The sequence below is a fragment of the Tachyglossus aculeatus genome, chromosome X1 (assembly GCF_015852505.1).
Source record: "Tachyglossus aculeatus isolate mTacAcu1 chromosome X1, mTacAcu1.pri, whole genome shotgun sequence".
NCBI classification, from domain to species: Eukaryota; Metazoa; Chordata; class Mammalia; order Monotremata; family Tachyglossidae; genus Tachyglossus; species Tachyglossus aculeatus.
This window is the reverse complement of record NC_052101.1, coordinates 34,758,415-34,780,711: the sequence shown is the minus strand read 5'-3', so window position 1 is coordinate 34,780,711 and position 22,297 is coordinate 34,758,415. Positions and strand designations below refer to the sequence as shown.

Here is a 22,297-nt window from a genome sequence, read left to right as displayed (position 1 = left end):
CCAACTTGTACTTCCCAAGCGCTTAGTACAGTGCTCTGCACACAGTAAGCGCTCAATAAATACGATTGATTGATTGATTGACTTTTCTGGGAAACGTGGAAAGACATGAAAAATGGAATCACGAGACAGCTCTCTTCTTGGGCCTGATTTCTACAATTTATAATTATGCCTTGAAACCTAGGATATTTAAGTCTTGAATGATAGTTGAAATTTCTTGATAAATGAATTCAATTTATTAGATTGTGCTAGATACTATTTAGTCTTCTCTAAATATGTCTAGTCCTCTCCGTTGCAGATTCCCCCAACAGTACTTAAGCATCCAGAGAAAGTCCTATTCTCACTCAAGTGCCCCAGCTTCAATTGCCTAACTTCCACTAACAGTGTTGGCAAAAGAAAACAGGTTCTAAAGAAATTTGATTAATTAAAATAAATGAGGTGTGCACAATGTGCAATAAAGAACGTGCTCAGGTAACCAAGGCAACGACAGGAAGTTCTGTGACTTCCCACAAGTAATGTGGGATTCATTTTTTTTTTTTTTTTTTTACCAAATACACATTTTGTTATGTCTGTAACTGTCAGTTCTTTTTACAAGAGTTTGGAGCATAAGCTAGATATTTTTGCAGGGCATCGGGAGATAGCAGATGTAAAAGCAAATGGTGGGAATGTGTTCATTTGTATTTGAGTGTCCACCATGTATAAAGCAGTTTGGGAGCAAACAATAAAAGTAGAGGCTCCATCCCTTCATCAATCGTATTTATTGAGCACTTACTGCGTGCAGAGCACTGTACTAAGTGCTTAAGTGCCTTTGAGTGTACATTCTGAGGGAGTCTGGGAACAAATTGTATACAGAGTCAACAGGAGGAAAATCAATCCATCTGTAGTTTTTAAGTGACTGAGTGGAGAACATTGAACTTAGTGTTTGGGAGAGTACAACAGATTCAACCGGTAGCAGTAAAAGCAAGAAAAAATGAATAAATAAACCATTTAAGTGCTCAAGGGTGGCTGGTGGGATGACATGGTACGTTTGGGGATTGTTTGGGGGAATGACTAGAGGGAGGTGGGTTTGGTGAATTTGAAGAGGAGGGAGTTCTAGGCGGGGAAATCACTCAATCGTATTTATTGAGCGCTTACTGTGTGCAGAGCACTGTACTAAGTGCTTGGAAAGTACAAGTTGGTAACATATGGAAAGGGTGTAAGCAGTGAGAAATAGTTAATTGATCTTTCTATGGGTAATTGATGTTTAGTATTCAACCTGTAGAACAACCTTTGTGCAACCGTGTAGTCAACCTTTTAGACTGTGAGCCCACTGTTGGGTAGGGACTGTCTCTATATGTTGCCAATTTGTACTTCCCAAGCGCTTAGTACAGTGCTGTGTACATAGTAAGCGCTCAATAAATACGATTGATGATGAACCTGTACTTAGTTTTATATCTGGAATAGTGGTGGTACTGACAAGTCAAAAATTCAGATTAATGAAGATTTTGGGCTGAAGCACTAAATCTGTCCACTGGAACATTCAGTCATTCAGTAGTAAATGTTGAATGCTTTCTGTGGGCAGGTTATTGTACTAAACGCTTAGGATAGTGCAATACAACAGAATGGGGAGACATATTCCCTGTCCACAAGGCACTTGAAGTCTTTCAAAGCATGCTGTCTTTAAACTTAGAGAGTTGTACCTCAGCCAATATGTGGCTTTACTTAAAACCATACCTTTTATGGTGCTCTGTCTACCAAGTTCACAGTCTGCTGGAGTTTCAGATTTATTGCCAAACATGTTCAGACTTCTCCTTCATAAGTTTTGGCTTGAAATATTTTGTGGTTGCCCCAGTCTTCTTTAACTGAGGTCATCCCAGACCTTCGGTACCAATTATACCACAGATGTACCAGAAAACAGACACGTTGAGAAGTGAAAGCAGTCTCTGGGTGTAACTGTGTATCCCAAAGGAAGCTATAATTACCTCAAAATAGCATCCTATCCTATACTGAAACGACTTGGAATAGCAAAATACCCATATTGAGCTTCTCAGGATGTTGCATGTAATAATTAGTATTATTGTTCCTAGAACTCTGAGTGGTGGGAGAGGAGGGGGGAACTGGATGGTGTAATGACTGGGGAAGATGCTTCTGATCTTGAATGAAGCAAGAGTCCCTCATTTTGGGTTTATGAGGGAGGGGTGGAAATAGGGTGGTAGCCTTGTAATCCCCACACACACAAACTCCTTCCCCTGCACTGAGATGGCTCTATCCCTAAGCTTTCCAGAAGTTCCCAGGGCATAGAAGGGGAGGAATATTCTGAGTAAGCAGGAAAGGAAGGGGAAAGTAGGTTATGTGTAAAGGGAAACTCAACTTCTCCTGATGTGAAAAATGCACCTGGGCACTTTTGCCTAGTACCAAATGCCTGGATGTTACACAGAGATAGCTTCATATCAGCTGAGGCCTATTAGCTATTTTTGGAAGAGATAGTCAAAATCAATTCCCAAACAGCTTTTCTTCCCTTAGAAACTTGTAGGTAGACATCGTACTCTCTTTGAAATATGCTTCCCAGGTATGAATAAATGCTGGAGAGAAATGAGATTTTTTCCATTTCAGTAACAGGGTGAAACTTAACCTCAGGCTTTGACAGACAAAATGCTGAAGGAAATTGTATGTCTCTTCTCATGAGCCTTTGAACTCAAGAAAAAAAAAAAAAGGCTGAGCTACATTATCTCCAGAGATTATCCTGAGAAGTATTATACAATTTTATAAAATAAACAGCAAAAGAGGGGAAAAAGGCCTCAGGCGAAATGATTTTTCTAGGGTTATTTGCATATAAGAAACTTTGGTGTGGGGAATGGCAGGGCAGGACGTAATCAGTGACTGATGGAGTCAGAGCTACAGTAAAGCAGTACAAGAACTGCGTAAAATCAGTCAAGTCAGGGGTGTTTGGCTTTTGACAGATTACACATGTATGCCCACTAGTGTGGCTTTCAACAAGTAAAATAATGGTCCAAAAGCCCTTGAGGCTAGTCTTAGTGGCCATACTACTCTTTAGCCCTCCTAATCCAGGAGAATACAATTGTTTTTAGAGAGGCCTTTGCATTGAATTCAGTGGTCAGTGGAGAAGACAGCGAAACAAATGTCAAGCCAGTCAACAAATCCTTCAGGAATATCTATGCCAAGCATGCTTCTGGGCTAGTATAACTGCAGTATTAATTGATGCTGTGGACTTTCTGAGCCTTCCTATGTTGTTTATAAAATCTAAAATCAGACCTTTCTTTACCTGCCTTTGAGAAGCAGCTTGCCTGTTGGATAGAACATGAGCCTAGAAGTCAGAAGGACCTGGATTCTAATATTAATTGCCACTTGCCTGCTGTGTAACCTTGGGAAAGTCACTTAACTTCTCTGTGTCTCAGTTACCGCATATGGAAAATGAAGACTGTGAGCCCCATGTGGGACAGGGACTTTGTCCAACCTGATTTGCCTGTATCTACCCCAGCAATACAGTGTCTGGCACATAGTAAGCACTTAACAATACCGGTTATTATTGAGGAAAACCAAGGAAAAGAGGAATGGTCCATTGCAAATGGAAAGGTACAGCTTGGGGGAATGTGGGGAATGAAGTCAGGCAGAGAAAAATTAAACTAACTCTCCCAGAAAATATCCTGCCTCTTGCTTTTACTCAAGATAAATAATTTTGGATTTTGTTTAGTTTTCAATGTGACCCTTCTTATTGGTCTCAGTTAGTATTGTCTGTTATTAGTAATAAATTCCTGTACTGTAGGGATCATGTCCACTTAACTCATTTTTTATATTGTCCAGAACATGTGACAATGGGCAATCAATAAAAATTTGAAAACAATTGCATTATGGAAGCAAGTGAGCAGGTGGTGCTAATATTAGTATTAATATGTATATATGGAGCACTTTAGGTTTTGCAGGCTGCTATTCAAACTCCATTTCAGTTAGCTAATCCTCACCATCACCTGTAGGGCACTGGTAACCTGGGTGACCTCCTTTTCTCATGCAAACTTTCTTTTTCCCAATTCCTTCCCCTTCTCTTTAGATAAAAGTCAGCCAAGTGGTAAGGGGAGCCTGAAGAAAGCTCCTGCTACAGACTGTGGGATCTGCATTGTGGGAGGTCAGAGGGGAAAGAATTACAGGGTTGGGATGTTAAAAAAACTTACCACAGATAATACGCAAAGTGAATAATCCACTTATGAGAAATCAAAAATCGACTGTAAATAGCTTTAACTGCTCTTTGTATCTCATTGTATTTCTGAAGATGTATTGGAGACTTAGAGGATGTATCTTTTGTCATTTTGGAACTTGCCTTTTCCCAGGAATTTATTTATTCATAGGTGCATTTTGGAGTAAGCATACCTGCCTCATCCCTTCTCTCTCCTCACCCGTCTGCTTCAAAACCCTTTACGTCCCTGATTAAAAGAAAGCTCGAGATGGGTCCCCACTGTAAATCTCACCGTACATGAACTAGGATGCTTTTGCTTTTTTGTGTTTTTTTTATATAGTTTTTTAAGGAACTGTTTTTCCAAGCAGATGTTTTCAGGGTCTATTCTTGGGACATTATCACTTTTGTATCTGTATCATGGCATTTAAGCCTATTTGGGGTTATTAGTTGGTACTCTTCAACAGTCAGGCAAGAAAGGGCCCCCATTTAGGTGGTAAGAAGCCAAGATTCAGGGAAGTTGGGCGATTGGCCAAGATCACCCCCCAAATCAACTAATCTGGTCTCCTGGCATCACGCTACTGCGTTGAAACTAGGTCGCTCCTAGGTGCTGGTTCCGAGGGTGTGGGATAGATATATCTTTTTTAAAAATCTAGATGTGGCATGCTAAAATTCCACTAAGTATACTTAGCTGTACTATGCATTTAAACTTAGAAGCCCACACTAGAGAGCAATGCGCTTTTCGATTAAAGTGAAGGTGGAAAGAGAAAAATTGGCGACAGTGTGATTCACCCTGTATGAAAGTCATTTTATCATTCATCCTGAAATTCTTGGCTCTTGTTCTGCCATTTTGCAACATTTTAATGAATTTTCACACCTCAAGGAGTGGAGTGAACTTTTCAAGGTCCTCCTCATTAAAAATGTTTGAAATCTTCTGTAATTGGTCCCATCTTCGTATTAATGAACAATCACGAGTGTTACAGGAGGATAATGGTAATGAGGGTGAATTAGCTCCCAGTTTTTTGAATGGTAATAACTTTGTTAGGCGGACCACAAATCCAGAAGAAAGGCAACCCTGGCAGGGTGGTTGGCATTTTAAATGATATATCATCTTAATTACTGGCACTCTGCCCTGTCTCTGTGGAGTCTTATCCAATCTTCAGGTTCCCACATCTTGGTATATTTCATGCCATGAAGGCACAAAAATAAGATGTTCGGAAATGTGGAAATTTGGCTGGAACTAGAGAGAATTGTCTGATTGGCTTGATCCTGGCCATAAAAGTATTTGGGAGTATCTTCATTAATCTAAAACAGGTTTATCTTTCATTTTGAAGATATGCCTATTATGTTGCCTGGCGTAGCGGTAACTTAGTCCTAGTTGTTAAAATGTTATCATTTTTTTTCTGTAGTACTTTACCTAGAGACAATAGGTTAACAGTAGGAGGGGGTTCATTTATGCCATTATCTTACATTTAACTCTGCCGGTGGCCTGACAGCATAATTGCAGAGAAGCAGTGTCGCTCAGTGGAAAGAGCACGGGCTTTGGAGTCAGAGGTCATGGGTTTGAATCCCTACTCCACCACATGTCTGCTGTGTGACCTTGGGCAAGTCACTTAACTTCTCTGAGCCTAAGTTACCTCATCCGTAAAATGGGGATTAAGACTGTGAGCCTCACGTGGGACAACCTGATCACCTTGTAACCTCCCCAGCGTTTAGAACAGTGCTTTGCACATAGTAAGCGCTTAATAAATGCCATTATTATTATTATTATTATAATTTCTTCCCTTCTATCTGCTGTAAGAGTAGGATGAAACTGGGGCTAGAGAGTTTTTAAGCATAAGGGCAAGTGGTGTCCACCTATTTTGAATATTCCCAAGCACCTCGTCCAGTGCTGTGCACATAGGCGATCACCAAATCATCATTATCATCAATCGTATTTATTGAGCGCTTACTGTGTGCAGAGCACTATACTAAGCTCTTGGGAAGTGCAAGTTGGCAACATATAGAGACAGTCATCATCATCATCATCAGTCGTATTCATTGAGCGCTTACTGTGTGCAGAGCACTGTACTAAGCACTTGGGAAGTACAAGTTGGCAACATATAGAGACAGTCATCATCATCATCATCATCCATCGTATTCATTGAGTGCTTACTGTGTGCAGAGCACTGTACTAAGCGCTTGGGAAGTACAAATTGGCAACATATAGAGACAGTCCCTACCCAGCAGTGGGCTCACAGTCTAAAAGGGGGAGACAGAGAACAAAACCAAACATACTAACAAAATAAAATAAATAGAATAGATATGTACAAGTAAAATAAATAAATAGATAAATAGAGTAATAAATATGTACAAACATATATACAGGATATGAATATATACCAAATGATAACATTGATAGTGGTCATCCTCATCACTTAACTATGATATTTATTGATCACCTACTATGTGCAGAGCACTGTACGGAGCTCCTGGGAGAGTACAGTACAACACAGTTGGCAGACGTGTTCCCTGCCTACAGTGATGATGAGTCGGCCTCGAAGGATGAGGAGACTGGATGAAGTTGAGGACCCCAGTCAAAACTGGGGAAGGTCACCTTCCTCCCCTCTACCTCAGCTTGAGAAGAATAGGTTTGCATGTAAGTAAGGCACCTGGTGGCATTGTCCCTTGAAAATGCTTGGCTCAGTGAAAAGAGCCCGGGCTTTGGAGGCAGAGGTCATGGGTTCAAATCCCAGCTCCGCCAATTGTCAGCTGTGTGACTTCGGGCAAGTCATTTCACTCCTCTGGGCCTCAGTTCCCGCATCTGGAAAACGGGGGTTAAGATTGTGAGCCCCACGTGGGACAACCTGATCACCTTTTATCTCCCCAGTGCTTAGAACAGTGCTTTGCATATAGTATGCGCTTAACAAATACCATTATTATTATTATTATAGGTGCCATCACTCTTAATAGAAGTGCCAAGGCTGAAGTATTTGTTCGCATTTTTGCTCAAACCCAAAACTAAACCATATATTTTTTTTAGGAAGTTGAGGTTCTTCCCAGTTGCCAAATCAAGTGTAGCCACTTCAGGAAGCAAGTGAAAGAACTTTAACTTGGGTCTTATCATTTCAGGGAAAGGGACATTTTCTACTACCTTTTCATATTCTGCTGCCATACGCAATACTGCCTTTTTTTGCAGAATTGGGAGGTGGTCAAATTCAAGAGTAACCTCGATAGTGGCCTTGAACAGAGAGCTTTCCAATGTTGGGTTCCTTTTTTTTTATCTTTTTGTGAAGGTTATTAATGTAGTAATGTACTTAGCAGGCAAACATGTTTATAGTGCAACATCAGAAAGCTGTTTCTTTTCTCAAAGTAGGGATAGTATCGATTTTTTTTATGTTGTCATTTGAGATTATTTTCCTTTCATGTTCAGCATTTCAGGAATCGTTTAAAAAAATCCATCATAAAGCTTCCATGGAATTCATTTATCCTGTAATACATTATCAGACCCTGGATGAACCTGATAACCTACTCAATTTTCCTCCCAGGATGTTCATGGCTATAGGATAATTTTTCTTTCATTTTAAGAAGATACTACTTGATTCCCTCTGAAATTTGAATATATTTGCTAAGAAGTCTTGGGATTAAGTGTATGACTTGAATGAATCTTTCTTGTGCCCAACAGTAGTTGGCTTGCCTCTCCATCCATTCTTCTCGTATTATGGCTGGAGCCAAGCACACTAAATAGTGATTAAACAAAATATCAAAATTCAGTGTGTATGGGTGTGTGTGTGCGTTCAGCTGTTGAATGACTATTGGTTCCTTTAGTAGAACGTTAAGTAATAGCATGAAATGGTTATTTACAGCTGCCTAAATCAATTTTCAATTTATTGTTTAGTATGCCTTTTAATCCTTACTCCCCCTTGAAAAATGAGGACTTGGAACTAAGGGAAAGAAAGAGCTCAAGACATTACCCAAGGAATAAAATCACAGCATTGTAAAAGGGTCTATATGATTTTAAGGAAATCTCAACTTCTCTTTGCATTTAAAACCTAGACATCTTTCTGCCCAGTAATTACTTTCTTTAGAAAAGAATTGTTTGTGTCTTTTTTGTTATTAATTAAAGGGCAAGTGTGACATCTGAGACTGGTGTAGAATGCCACTGTTGCTATTAGCCAGGAATTTTATTTCTAATAGCACCAAACTCTGTGTACACTCATGAGGTACAGGTGATTATGAAACACATTTAAGTTGTGCCACCAGCAGTTGCTGGTTGAATTGAATCAAGTGTCAAGTTAAGCTACATCAGCATGATATAGAGTTTTCCATGAAACTTTCTGTTTTCATCTACTCCCAGGTACAGAAGTGTTATTGCTTCTGGAGCTTGAATAAACTTCAGGAGCCTATGTGGAAGTTTCCTGATGGTAATCTGTAAGCTCCTTGTAGGCAGGGAGTGTGTCTATTTGCTCTGTTTTATTGTACTCACCTAATGCTCTGCACTCAATCAAAGCTCCATTGATGATTATGATAAATGAATTGATGCTCTATTGCCTCTAGCTCCCAAACCAAGGACCCAGACAGCCAGGAGGTATCTAGGTATCCTATTTATTTTATTTTGTTAGTATGTTTGGTTTTGTTCTCTGTCTCCCGCTTTTAGACTGTGAGCCCACTGTTGGGTAGGGAGTGTCTCTATATGTTGCCAATTTGTACTTCCCAAGCGCTTAGTACAGTGCTCTGCACATAGTAAGCATTCAATAAATACGATTGATTGATTGATTAGATTAGGTTCTATTGGGGTTCTTTACAGCATGGAGAAGGTTGGGGCTGTCTCTGGCTATTGGTATACACTTCACAGGGAGTTGAAAGGCATTTCCTATGGAGTTGCCAAAGAACGTGACCTCTGGGGAGTGAGTCCCTAGAAGAATGGGGATCACAGGTGTAGAAGTTGCCCCTGCAGTGGCACTTGGATGTGTAAAAGGCAGTGGCATACGTTTGAGGTTATTTATACTTTGTACATGCTCCTGTTGGAGAAATTTCATCCCAGAACAGGAACGTAAAGATTCTTAAAATAACCCACGATAAGGAGCAATCATGTTGCATACTCCCATGTTTGATGCAGCCTGAAGTTGCTCAACCATTCTTCCGACCCCATCCCCAAAGACACACACACATTTTCTAGCCAGTTTTGAAGTGTTGTCAGGAGACCACTCCTTAATTCTACTGTCACCTTCTAGCCAAACCTTGTTGTGAAATTTTATGTATTATGGCAAACCTGACCACATCCAAGTTGGTGAATGGATAGATTTCTTGCCTGCCCTCTCCCTGCCCTCTCCCTACCCTGCCCTCTCCCTGACTTTCCCATCACTGTAGACGGCACTACCATCCTTCCCTTCTCACAAGCCCACAACCTTGGCGTCATTCTCGACTCCGCTCTCTCGTTCACCCCACGCATCCAATCCGTCACCAAAACCTGCCGGTCTCACCTCCGCAACATTGCCAAGATCCGCCCTTTCCTCTCCATCCAAACCGCTACCTTGGTGGTTCAGTCTCTCATCCTACCCCGACTGGATTACTGCCTCAGCCTCCTCTCTGATCTCCCATCCTCCTGTCTGTCCCCACTTCAATCTGTACTTCACTCTGCTGCCCAGATTATCTTTGTGCAGAAATGCTCTGGGCATGTTACTCCCCTCCTCAAAAAACTCCTCACCCTGGGCTTCAAGGCTGTCCATCACCTCGCCCCCTCCTACTTCACCTCCCTTCTCTCCTTCTACAGCCCACCCCGCACCCTCTGCTCTTCTGCCGCTAACCTCCTCACTGTGCCTCGTTCTCACCTGTTCCTCCGTCTTCCCCCGGCCCACGTCCTTCCCCTGGCCTGGAATGCCCTCCCTCCGCACATCCGCCAAGCTAGCTCTCTTCCTCCCTTCAAAGCCCTACTGAGAGCTCACCTCCTCCAGGAGGCCTTCCCAAGCTGAGCCCCCTTTTTCCTCTTCCCCCCATCCCCCCCCGCCCTACCTCCTTCCCCTCCCCACATCACCTGTATATATATTTATGCAGATTTATTACTCTATTTTACTTGCACATATTTACTATTTATTTTGTTAATGATGTCCATATAGCTAATTCTATTTGTTCTGACGATTTTGACACCTGTCTACATGTTATATTTTGTTGTCTGTCTCCCCCTTCTAGACTGTGAGCCTGTTTTTGGGTAGGGACCGTCTCTGTATGTTGCCGACTTGTACTTCCCAAGCGTTTACTACAGTGCTCTGCATACAGTAAATACAGTTGAGTGAATGAATGAAATAATTTCTTTTGGAGGATTTTATTTTTACAATTTATTCCTATACCCTGGCTTACAGTGCCTGAGAATATGAAAGCAAAAAACTTTCAACTCAAAAACATTGTTAGAAGAATTCTTGTAGGTATATTGAGCAATTGTGGAAATTAGCTCTGGGGAGGAGCAGCTAGGGACCTTAGGAACAGGCCTGTAGCAGATCGTATTCATGTAATCTGCTTGTTAATGGAACTGCTGCTGCAGGTCACCCATTCAAGGCCGTTATTGTTAATCAAATGGGAAATAGAACTATTGGTTACAGCCCCTTCCACTCCCATGGAAACAACACAAGGGATTTTAAAGGGCAGCGTGAAGCAAGAAATTATTCTGATTAACGTGAATGTTGCACATATTTAAACAGAACCCCCTCCTGCTGGGATACCCTGTAAGGGGACATTTACACATGAACAGTGGTGCTATACAACAGACTCTGGTAGTCATGGAAAGAGTGTAAAACTTCCTTTGATGCATTTTGAACCTAAAATCCCAACTTCCTTTAGTCATTTAAGGTATACATGGGTTGCCAGGCCAGCTTTTCACAAGATGAGGAGCTGGTTTCTTGACTCTTAGCACACATTTAAGCACACAAGAAATTTAAATTTCTTGTCCATTGCTATGGTTTGTTTAACACTTTTGTTCATCTTGTGTGTTTTAAAGGGCTCACAAGTGAGGCCAAGGAAGGATATTTATTTTGGAGATGGACAAAGGAACAAGGACTGGCATGATAAAGAAGCTATCAGGAAAGACTCAGAGCGCATAGGTATGGAAGGCGACATTTTATGTCTTTGGGCTTTGTAGTGTTTTGGGGTGATTGGAAAAACCTTACCTGCCCAAGAATAGTGACAGAGGAGGAAGGGTGCTTTTTGTAGTGTTCTCCCTTCAACCAGTTTTCATGGACAGGTCAGACCCCGGGACTAATAATGCTTAAAGGCAAGAAAATGGATGAGAAATGATTAATGGACTCGACTTAAATAAATTATTGGTCCTTGGAAGGGAAGTTTCTCCACGTTTTTCCTCCTAGTGCACATCAGGTAAGTCACCTTTATTAAAAGGACAACATCCCCCAAAAAGCACTTTTCTTCGGAATCATGAGGTATCTGAGGAAGTAGACTGAAAGCCTGCCTTAAAGGGAGTTGGGGCAGGCTTAGTTCAGGAATAGATGTCTCAAGAACCAGAATGGTTTGGTTGTTGTATTTTTTTTCTCAAAGAATAGACAGAGGGAGGGAATGAGGTGTGTTCATCCCATTTGGAGAAGCAATAGAAAATGCTGTAGGCTAATTATCAGCTAGCCTAGACTTATTCCTTTTTGGAATGGACTCTTTAAAAGTCAAATACAAAATGTTAGAACTGTGTTTCTTCAATTTTAGGCAAGTTTAAAAGAAACTAAAGCCATGCCCATTCTGGGCCATATTCACAGCTCATATGACTGAACAAGTTATCAACCTGTCGTTGAAGATCCCTTTGGACATAACTCATTTTTCTTTGAAGTATTTGTGTTAAGTGCTTACTGTGTGCCAGGCATTGTACTAAGCACTCTGGTAGATTCAAGTTAATCAGGGTGGATAAAGTCCATGTCCCACATGGGGCTCATAGTTTTAATCCTCATTTTACAGATGAGGCCCAGAGAAGTTAAGTGACTTCCCCAAGATCACACAGCAGAAAAGTGGCGGAGCTGGGATTAGACCCCAGGTCCTTCTGACCCACAGGCCCTAGCCACTAGACCACGCTGCATCTCATGCTCCTAAACCAAATTTTAGTCAATCATATAAGCAAGAGGGAATATAACCATTTACTGGGTGCTTCTTCCCTAGGAAATGGAGAGCAAGGAAAGCCTTACCCCATGACTGATGCTGAACGAGTAGACCAAGCTTATAGAGAAAATGGATTCAACATCTTCGTCAGTGATAAAATCTCCCTGAACCGCTCCCTGCCTGATATTCGACACCCAAAGTAAGTATTCCTTCTCTTTTGGGTGTCATAAAATTGCTACGCTTGTTGTAACTAAGAATTTGGACATTTTTGATTGCTGCAACAAAGCAACAGTACTGAATCACCTGGTAGTTGCCAGTATTAAAGCTATGCTGCCCTCAACACTGCTGCCCTAGGGAGAACATGTGTGTTGGTTGAAAAATAGTAGGTTACTGAATGGCTGCAGTAAGGTAAGGAAATGTATTATGGGTGCAGTGCTGCCTCAGACAGTGAAACATAACAGCTGGATTTTAAGAGCGTCCAGGCTTGGATTGGAATGTCCCCTTGGGTTTTCCTCAGCACACCCCTGATTTCATGTCCTTTTTGATGAACCCAAGTGAGTGAAGTCACTGTCAGCAGGCTCCAAGCTCTGAGTGGTTACGTTCATGAACTGGTGGTTAGAGCTCCAGGTGAGGAATGCACAGTTATTGGTTCCCCATCATCATCATCAACCATCAATCGTATTTATTGAGCGCTTACTATGTGCAGAGCACTGTAGTAAGAGCTTGGGAAGTACAAATTGGCAACATATAGAGACAGTCCCTACCCAACAGTGGGCTCACAGTCTAAAAGGGGGGAGACAGAGAACAAAACCAAACATACTAACAAAATAAAATAAATAGAATAGATTTGTACAAGTAAAATAAATAAATAAATAGAGTAATAAATATGTACAAACATATATACATATATACAGGTGCTGTGGGGAAGGGAAGGAGGTAAGATGGGGGGGATGGAGAGGGGGATGAGGAGGAGAGGTGTCATTTGACTGGGCAAGACCCTGGCATGCATATCTACATGCATATCAACTTGTAATGGCAAGGGTTTGGAATCTTGGTTTCGTTAATTATTCCTCAAGGGCAGCCATAGGAGTTGTTTCCTTTCTTTTTCAGTGAATAAAGCAAAGCAAGCTAAGGAACACCTTGGGATCTTTCAAGTTATGATTAATGAACTTGGATACCACTGGTAGAACCTGGTACGCTCCGGGCCTGGCTTGCAGGTTCCAGTCCGCAGGGACTGAATCGATCAGGCTCAAAAGTGCAGCCAAGCCCACCCAGCCTCCCATAGCCACCCCACCACAGTTTTGGGACCGCGGGGGTGAGGGAAGGGGAAAAGGGAGAAGGTGATCAGTATGCAGGAGCTGATGCCAATCCATGCTTGTTTCTAGCTGTCCACAGACAGGGTACTTCCAGGGCAGGGCTCCAGCTGCAGTACAAGGTGCCTGACTGAGGAACTATGATGATGATGATGATAATCGCATTTATTAATTGCTTACTATGTGTAAAGCACTTTTCTAAGCGCTGGGGAGGTTACAGGGTGATCAGGATGTCCCCTGGGGGGCTCTCATTAATCCCCTTTTTACAGATGAGGCAACTGAGGCCCAGAGAAGTGAAGCGACTTGCCCAAAGTCACACAGCCGACCGTTCGCGGAGCCAGGATTAGAACCCATGACCTCTGACTCTTTCCACTAAGCCACGCTGCTTCTCCATGATTTCAGTCCTCATCCCCAAAGGGAGTCTCAGTGCCAAGCTTCCACCAAGTCGTCTTTCACAGTTGTAAAGTTGGAAGAAAGCTTAAGAGGTCATAAAACATCAATGATTCATGGTTTTCTGTTATCTGGTTCATTTGGTTCTTTTAGGGCTCTCCATGGATGAAGATTCCATGTCTTTCCCCCAGTCATCTGTCCCAGTATTTTATTATCTCTACCGTCACCTTCTGTATCACTTCTGATTCATCTGGAAAGCAAGGGTAGTATTTAAAGGAAGCTGAGATGAAAGGCACCATTGAAACACTGAGTTCTTTCTTCTCTAAATCCATCCTTAAAAAATTCAATTATATAAATCCATCTCTCTATTTGCAAGGTTACATATGGACCCTAAGCCACCAGCGGAGCCTGCGTTTTGGGCACAGCCAGTGCCCAAACATTTTGAAGTCCCTGTTTGTTCAGTGGGGAAGTTCCCTTCAGGTATAACAGCAGAAATTTGTGGACAAATTAGGGTATCTGACTCACTCCTTACCATTCTATAGCTTAAACAATTTTTTTCAGTTTGTTGTTTTGTGTTTAGCTTTTGTTCCGTCAAACTGAATTTTGGCAGCGGTGAGTCAAATACTGAATTGAGACGCTGTGTGTTTTTGCCAGCTGCCTTTTGGTCTTAAGAAACTGCATTGGTTAAAAACCACCACCACCAGAGAAAACGGAAGCTCTGCAGTGTGGCTCCAATTATTTGAAGTTTTTGGGGAACATCCAGAATTTGGACTGAATGGGGAGCCAAACGTCTTGAAAAGGCTTCCCTTTATTCCTCCCACCAACCTTGAAGAGAAACTAGCTGGTTGACTGGCCAGCATTTAAAAGCTTTTCTATAGCACAGCTGAGCTTCCTTAGTACAATACAGCCAAGCCTCACGGAGAACGTAACTGTGCACTTTGGTTAGACCACGGTCTCCTGCACATGGGTACTTTGAGGCTGTGATTATCTTTAATGTGAGTTTAAAATGTTGGGTTCTTTTGTGGGATAAAATCCTCTCACACACCAGGTATGCAATCAGGGAAATCCCATTCATAATGTGCCACAATGGTAGGGGGTTCCAGCTAGATTCAGTAGATTCATAGATTCAATTTATGTACCTGCTTTAAAGGTACTCATTGGCTTTCTTTTTGTTGGGTTTACGAAGTATATTTCCTCAAGACTTGGAAGAATTTTACAAGCAATTTCTACCAGCGTTCCCTATAGAAAAAACAGTAGAGCTGGGTAAAATCAGGGGGAGCTAGCGTAAGGTGGGTTGGGGAGGAAATATTAGTGAACTTCTGATTTGGAATGGTCTCAACAATAGAAAATAGAAATGAAAGTGAAACATTCAAATGTTTGTGTTTGTTTCCTCAGTTCACAGAGAGGCAGTGTGGCTTTGTGGAAAGAGCATGGGGTTGAGAAGTCAAGAGACCCAAATTCTAGTCCTAGCTTTGTCACTTAACCTCTCGGGGCCTAAATGAGGAAAAGGGTCATGCTCTTAATCAGTTGGTCAAACCAGTCAGTTATTGATCACTCTGCTGTGTGCAGGGCTCTTTACTAAGCGCCTGGGAGAGTACAGTACAGGTGGTAGATATGACCCTTGCTTCTAGGCGCTTACAATCTAATGAGGGGAGGCAGACACTAAAATAAATTACAGATCTGGGAAGCAGCTGGGTATAAGGATGTGTCTTGTCTTACGATGTTGTCGTCTCCGACCCATAGCGACATCATGGACACATCTCTCCCGGAATGCCCCACCTCCATCTGCAGTCGTTCTGGTAGTGGATCCATAGAGTTTTCTTGGTAAAAATACAGAAGTGGTTTACCATTGCCTCCTTCCGCGCGGTCAGTCAACTTGAGTCATTCATTCAGTCAGTCAGTCGTATTTATTGAGTGCTTACTGTGTGCAGAGCACTGTACTAAGCGCTTGGGAAGTACAAGTTGGCAGCATATAGAGATGGTCCCTACCCAATAATGGGCTCACAGTCTAGAAGGGGGAGACAGACAACAAAACAAAACATGTGGACAGATGTCAAGTCGTCAGAACGTGCCGCTGCCCAGCACTGGTGAGTTTTGACTTGTAGCAGATTGCCTTCCATTCACTAGCCACTGCCCAAGCTTGGAGTGGAAATGCGTATGCTTCTGCTTGACTCTCCCTCCCATAGTCGAGACTGGTAGAGTATTGGAAACTCTGCAGATGAGACCCTGAGAGGGGATAAGGATGTGTACTAAATGCTGAAGGGGTGCAGGCTTAAATTTATAGATGGATTGTGAGCCCCATTTGTGACAGGGACTGTGTCCCATTTGATTGTTTTGTTATCTATCCCACTGGCTAGCACAGTGCTGTACGCAAAGTAATACAAAATAAAAGCCATGATTATTTTAACTATTAAGAATCTTTTTTTCGGGGGAGCCTGAAGGGCCTAGGCCAGGAACTGTCTGAAATTTTGGAAAGCACCTGCTTGGACTATATTTCTAAGCCTGATGGAATTGTGTTTCATGTTCCGTCAGGGCCAAACTGACTCACCAGCATGCCACAGGCTGGTGAGTTGATCCAGGCTTTCGGCCCCAAGTAGCCCCATTCCAGTTGCAGTTTAGAGCAGGAAGGAGGTCCTCAGAGTGAGATAGGAGAGTGATTGGTAGAAGTTGAGGAGCTTTGACTAATTGAACATTGCCACATTTCCTCCCCGCGCTCTAGCATTCCTGCCAACATTTCCCGGGAATGATTTGCAAGCCAGTCTGGCCTGGATCACACCACTCCACTGCAGAGATCTGAAGTGTCAGTGTGTCTATTCTTCATTTTCCCCAGGTGCAGAACGATCTGTGAAAATGCTTTCTGAGACTGACTTGCCTTATTAGCAATTTTAGCACTTTTTAAATTTATGTAGTGCTGAAAACATGCTTGACATTTTGTAACTGTGCACTACTTGATCAACAGAGATAAGCTTCCTAGAAATGCAGAGAGAGAATGACAGAGGCTATTAATAGCCTCAGGTGTGATGGCTCATGAGCGCTTTGGCATCGTGGATATGACCCAGACCAAAAGCTCCCAAAGTGAAGCTATAGGACCTGGTGGAATTGGGTGTGCTAAAATAAAAATAATTAATTGGAAATTAGCTGCTTTTTCAGGAAACATGTATTAGTTGTTATATGCAATACTCTCTCCCCCCCCACCCCGAGAGATCAAGTGGTAGTCGTCATTCAGAACAATTGTTGCCTTCTCCAGGAGCCAGTTTTGAGCATGGCCCTTCATATCTGTATTTAAAGGTAAATGAGCTAGCAAAGTGTGAAACAGGCAGGTGGAATCTCAAGGGCCTGGATATTCCTGCAAGAGAAGAGATTGAGATTTTCCCTTCTGGGAGCAGACAGTATTTTGTTAACACCAATAGCAAAATTCTTCCTCTTCTGACCCATATATTCCCTTCCATCATTCAGTTAATGCCTGGTTTTTTTTTAAGGTTAACTTTTATTATAATTCAGAAATACCGTTGATTGTAGCTGATGCTCAATATCGATGCCTTTTGAGAATTTATAAAACAAGCACCTCTATACTGATTCCTCTGTGTAAGAGTTTATTTGCACTCCAAATAGCTGGGCAGGATAAGCTAAGTCCAGTGTGGCCAAAATGTTGCTTGAGTTTATTTTGCTGTTTGTAAGCTCGTCCTCTAGACTGTAAGCTCGTTGTGGGCAGGGAATATGTCTGTTTATTGCTATATTGTACTCTCCCAAGCACTTCATACAGTGCTCTGAACACAATAAGCGCTTAATAAATCCAATTGAATGGATGAATGAATATGTATATAATGGGGAAGCAGTATGGCCTAAAGGAAAGAGCAAAGTACCTGGATTCTAATACTTGCTCCCCTTTGTGCCTGCTGTGTGACCTTAGGCAATTTACTTAACTTCTCTGTGTCTCAGTTTTCTCAACTGTAAAATGGAGATTCGATTCCTATTCTTCTCCCTTACTTAGACCATTAATCCCACGTGAGTCAGGGAAGGCGTCTGACCTGATAAACTTCTATCTATTCCATGCACTTAGAACAGTCCTTGTCACATAGTGAACACTAAACAAGCACCATTAAAAAAACCGTGTGGATTTCTTAGAATGGATTAAAAAAAAAATCAACAGTACCTGTAGAGATGAAACTTGGTATTGAATTTGAGTTGTCTTTAAAAGAAAAAAGAAGCAATGCAACTCTTCTTATTCAGAAAGTGGGGCATTTCGTATTTTAGAAGTAGTATTGTGGCCAATTGATTACACTCATTTCTTTCTCCCCAGTGCATGTTTTCATTACACTTTCCAAATAGAATGCATGTTTTCACTACCCATTCTTATTCAGAAAGTGGGGCATTTCATATTTTAGAAGTAGTATTGTGGCCAGTTGATGACACTCATTTCTTTCCCCCCAATGCATGTTTTCATTACACTTTCCAAATAGAATGCATGTTTTCACTACCCATTCTCAGTAGAATTCGGTTGCAGAATTAGGAGCTGGTCTTTTGACAACCTGCATCCTCTGGTTGTGTTGAACTGGTGTGTTTGTGGAGCATCCAGTATAGAATGAGCACTACAAAGCAACAACCAGATATAGTTTGGCATGATGGCGGGAATACAGGACTGGGAGTCATACTATCTGGCTTCTAATCCCAGTTTTGCTCCTGGCCTGCTGTGTGACCTTAGTATTATTAGTAGTATTTTTCAGTATTTGTTAAGTGCTTACCATGTGCCAGGCACAGTACTAAGCACTGGAGTTGATACAAAATAATCAGGGTGAACGCTGTCCGAGTCCCACGTGGGGCTCACCGTTTTAGTCCCCATTTTACAGATAAGGTAACCGAAACATGCAGAAGTGAAGTGATTTGCCCAAGGTCATTCAGCAGACAGATGGCGGAACCTGAATTAGGACCCTGGTCCTCTGACTCCCGAGTCCATACTTTATCCAGTAGGCCATGCTGCTTTTCTTATCTCATCTGTAAAATGGAGATTAAATGCAGGTTTTCTCACTTCCTTACACTGTGAGCCCCATTTGGGAATGATTGTAGTATATCTTCCCCAAGAACTTGGCACAGTGCTTGTCAAGTAATAAGCATTGTTGTTAATATTATTGTTAATATTAATAACGGAATGTGTAATATGTAGTAATCATAATTTAATCAGTCAGCACTATGGGAATCTGAATATAATAATCATATACTTCTAGGCATCCTTCTCCCTTTCATCATCATCATCAATCGTATTTATTGAGCGCTTACTGTGTGCAGAGCACTGGACTAAGCGCTTGGGAAGTACAAGTTGGCAACATATAGAGACAGTCCCTACCCAACAGTGGGCTCACAGTCTAAAAGGGGGAGACAGAGAACAAAACCAAACATACTAACAAAATAAATAGAATAGATATGTACAAGTAAAATAAATAGAGTAATAAATATGTACAAACATATATACATTTCCCTCTGAGTCTTGAAGAAACTTCTGAAGTGAATTCTCTTGAGAAGCATTTTGTTCACAGCAGACTGTGGATAGTTCCTGCTTTTTATTCTGATAAGTAGTTAACCTTGACTGTAACAGCCATGAACAAGGGCTATTCCTGCAGCCGTCAGACAGCTGCTGCTAACTTGAACATCTCTTGCCTACACAGGTATGAACCTCTTGGCAACAATAAAGCGGGAGCTAAAGAAGGCTTTGCCGTGCAGTTCACTGGTCTTGAAGATATTTTCTTTCCACAGAAACCAAAGAAAAATTTCCCTCTTGCAATTGGTGATTTGACTGGCCCTTTTTTGGAAGCTGAAATGTGGTCAGTTTAAAGAAAAATAGCCACACAGCAGGCACTAAGCGTAGAAAATTTGGTAACATAATAATTATGGTATTTGTTAAGCTCTTACTATGTTTCCAGGCACTGTACTAAGCGCTGACGTGGAGACGAGCAAATCAGGTTGGACACAGTCCCTGTCCCATGTGGGGCTCAGTCTCAATCCCCATTTTACAGATGAGGGAACTGAGGCCCAGAGAAGTGAAGTGACTTGCCCAAGGTCACACAGCAGACAAGTGGCGGAGCTGGGATTTTAACCCTTGATCTCTGACTCCAAAGCCCGGGCTCTTTCCACTGAGCCACCCTGCTTCTCCATAAAGTTGTGCAGGCTGAAAATATTGGTTGATTAGAGAAAATTTGGATCCATTTGCGAATGAGCAGGCCATAAAGATTGATTAGCTGCAAAGGAGGGATGTAGAGGGAAATGAAAGAGATGTTAGGTAATAATAATAATCATTATGGTATTTGAGCACTTACTTTGTGCCAGGCAGTGTACTTAGTGCTGGAGTGGATGCAAGCAAATCCAATTGGACACAGTCCATGTCTCACACAGAGTTCCCATTCTTCATCCCCATTTTACAGATGAGGTAACTGAGGCACAGAGAAGTGGTATGGCTTGCCCAAAGCCACCCAGCAGAGAATTGGAGGAGCCGGGATTAGAACCCATGACCTTCTGAATCCCAGACCTGTGTTGTCTTCACTACACCATGCTGCTCCTCTGTATATCCTGGCACGTTAGATTAAATGTCAATGAGGACAATAATAATAATAATAATGATGGTATTTGTTAAGCACTTACTATGTGCGCTGAGCACTGTTCACCCACACTTCCTCCAGAGTACCAGGTTGGTTGGGCCAATCAATCAATCAGTCGTATTTATTGAGCGCTTACTGTGTGCAGAGCACTGTACTAAGCGCTTGGGAAGTACAAGTTGGCAACATATAGAGAGGGTCCCTACCTAACAGTGGGCTCACAGTCTAGAAGGGGGAGACAGTGAACAAAACAAAACACATTAACAAACTAAAATAAATAGAATAGATACGTACAAGTAAAATAGAGTAATGAATATGTACGAACATATATACATATATACAGGTGCTATGGGAAAGGGAAGGAGGTAAGGCTGGGGGGATAGAGAGGGGGGCCAGTCACCAAACCCAGTATTGTTGTTATGTACTTATATTTTCTCCTCCCTATCCAAGAAATGTTGAGAAGTAGCAGATTTGTCCATAACAAATTGTTGTGTGCCTTCATCTTCCCTAATCAAAAGCAGAGAAGCCCACCGCAACCTACCTTTGCTTTCAGGTCCACTGTATAAGGTGACCAGATTTCTGCAAGTTCAAAATGGGAAAGCCGTGAGGCCTCCAGAGAACAGGGACAGGTCCCTGAGCCAGGTGGCAAATGAAGACAATGGAGGGAGGAGGTGGAAGGAATATGGGGAGGGCTAGACAGAGTAAAGTAGGGGGCAAAGAGAGCTCCATCCCCTCCTTCCTGGCGGTGGATGCCCCAGCATCACAGTCAATCAGTAGTGTTTATTGAGCCTTTGCTGTATACAGAGCACTGTACTAAAGTGCTTGGGAGAGTACAATATAGCAACAGACACATTCCTTGCCCACAGTGAGCCTACGGTCTAGAGGGGAGTGATGAGGAAGAGAGAAGTGCTGAAGGAAAAGTTTTCCTCCATTTAGCTATCTCCCTGCCACTGCCACCCCCTCTTTTTTTTTTTTAATAATGGCATTTATTAAGCACTTACTATGTGCAGAGCACTGTTCTAAGCGCTGGGGAATTTGCAAGGTGATCAGGTTGCCCCACGTGGGGCTCACAGTCTTCATCCCCATTTTACAGATGGGGGAACTGAGGCCCAGAGAAGTTAAATGACTTGCCCGAAGTCACACAGTTGACAAGTGGTGGAGCCGGGATTTGAACCCACGACCTCTGACTCCAAAGCCCGGGCTTTTTCCACTGAGCCACGCTGCTCCTCTTCACAGGCACCTTACAGTTGCCAGGCTCCTTCCACCAGCCAGCTCAGTATAGGAGCAGCGTGGCCCAGTGGAAAGAGCATGAGCCTGGAAGTAAGAGGACCTGGGTTCTAATCCCAGCTCCGCCACAAGTCTGCTGTTTCACCCTGGGCATGTCACTTAACTTCTCTGTGCCTCAGTTACCCCATCTACAAAAGGGGAATCCAATAACTCCTCCCTCCGACTTACATTGTGAGGCCTGTTTGGGACAGAGACTGAACTGAATCTCTTGTATCTTCTGCAGCACTGAGAGCAGCACTTGGCACAGAGTAAGCGCCTTACAAATCCCACAATTAATATTATTATTATTAAAACAGCACCACTCGAATTCAAGACCCCACCTACAAAGGGTCATCTGGTCACATGGCCTGTCTCTGAGCCACGCTTTCATCTTTTAGGTTAACTACTCACTGAGCCAAGTCTCGTCTGTACTTATCCCAAGGAACAAACACTTTTTCATCAAAGCTAGTACGTAAGGTGATTTTTCATAAATAGCGTTAATTACTAATGGCAGCATA

General features: G+C 42.3%; 1 protein-coding gene and 1 non-coding gene across 2 annotated transcripts in view; one reads left to right on the top strand and one right to left on the bottom strand.

Annotated features, from left to right (window-relative positions):
- The window catches only part of GALNT10 (polypeptide N-acetylgalactosaminyltransferase 10), a 181,596-nt gene that overhangs the window by 54,648 nt on the left and 104,651 nt on the right, over positions 1-22,297 (top strand). The window contains exons 2-3 of the mRNA XM_038740400.1: positions 11,133-11,235; positions 12,287-12,425. Of these exons, the coding sequence (XP_038596328.1) occupies positions 11,133-11,235; positions 12,287-12,425 (242 nt within the window). The remainder of the gene's footprint in view (positions 1-11,132; positions 11,236-12,286; positions 12,426-22,297) is intronic.
- Positions 16,027-16,165, bottom strand: LOC119920170. The gene has a single exon (XR_005447934.1). It is a non-coding gene; the product is annotated as a small nucleolar RNA SNORA7 (small nucleolar RNA).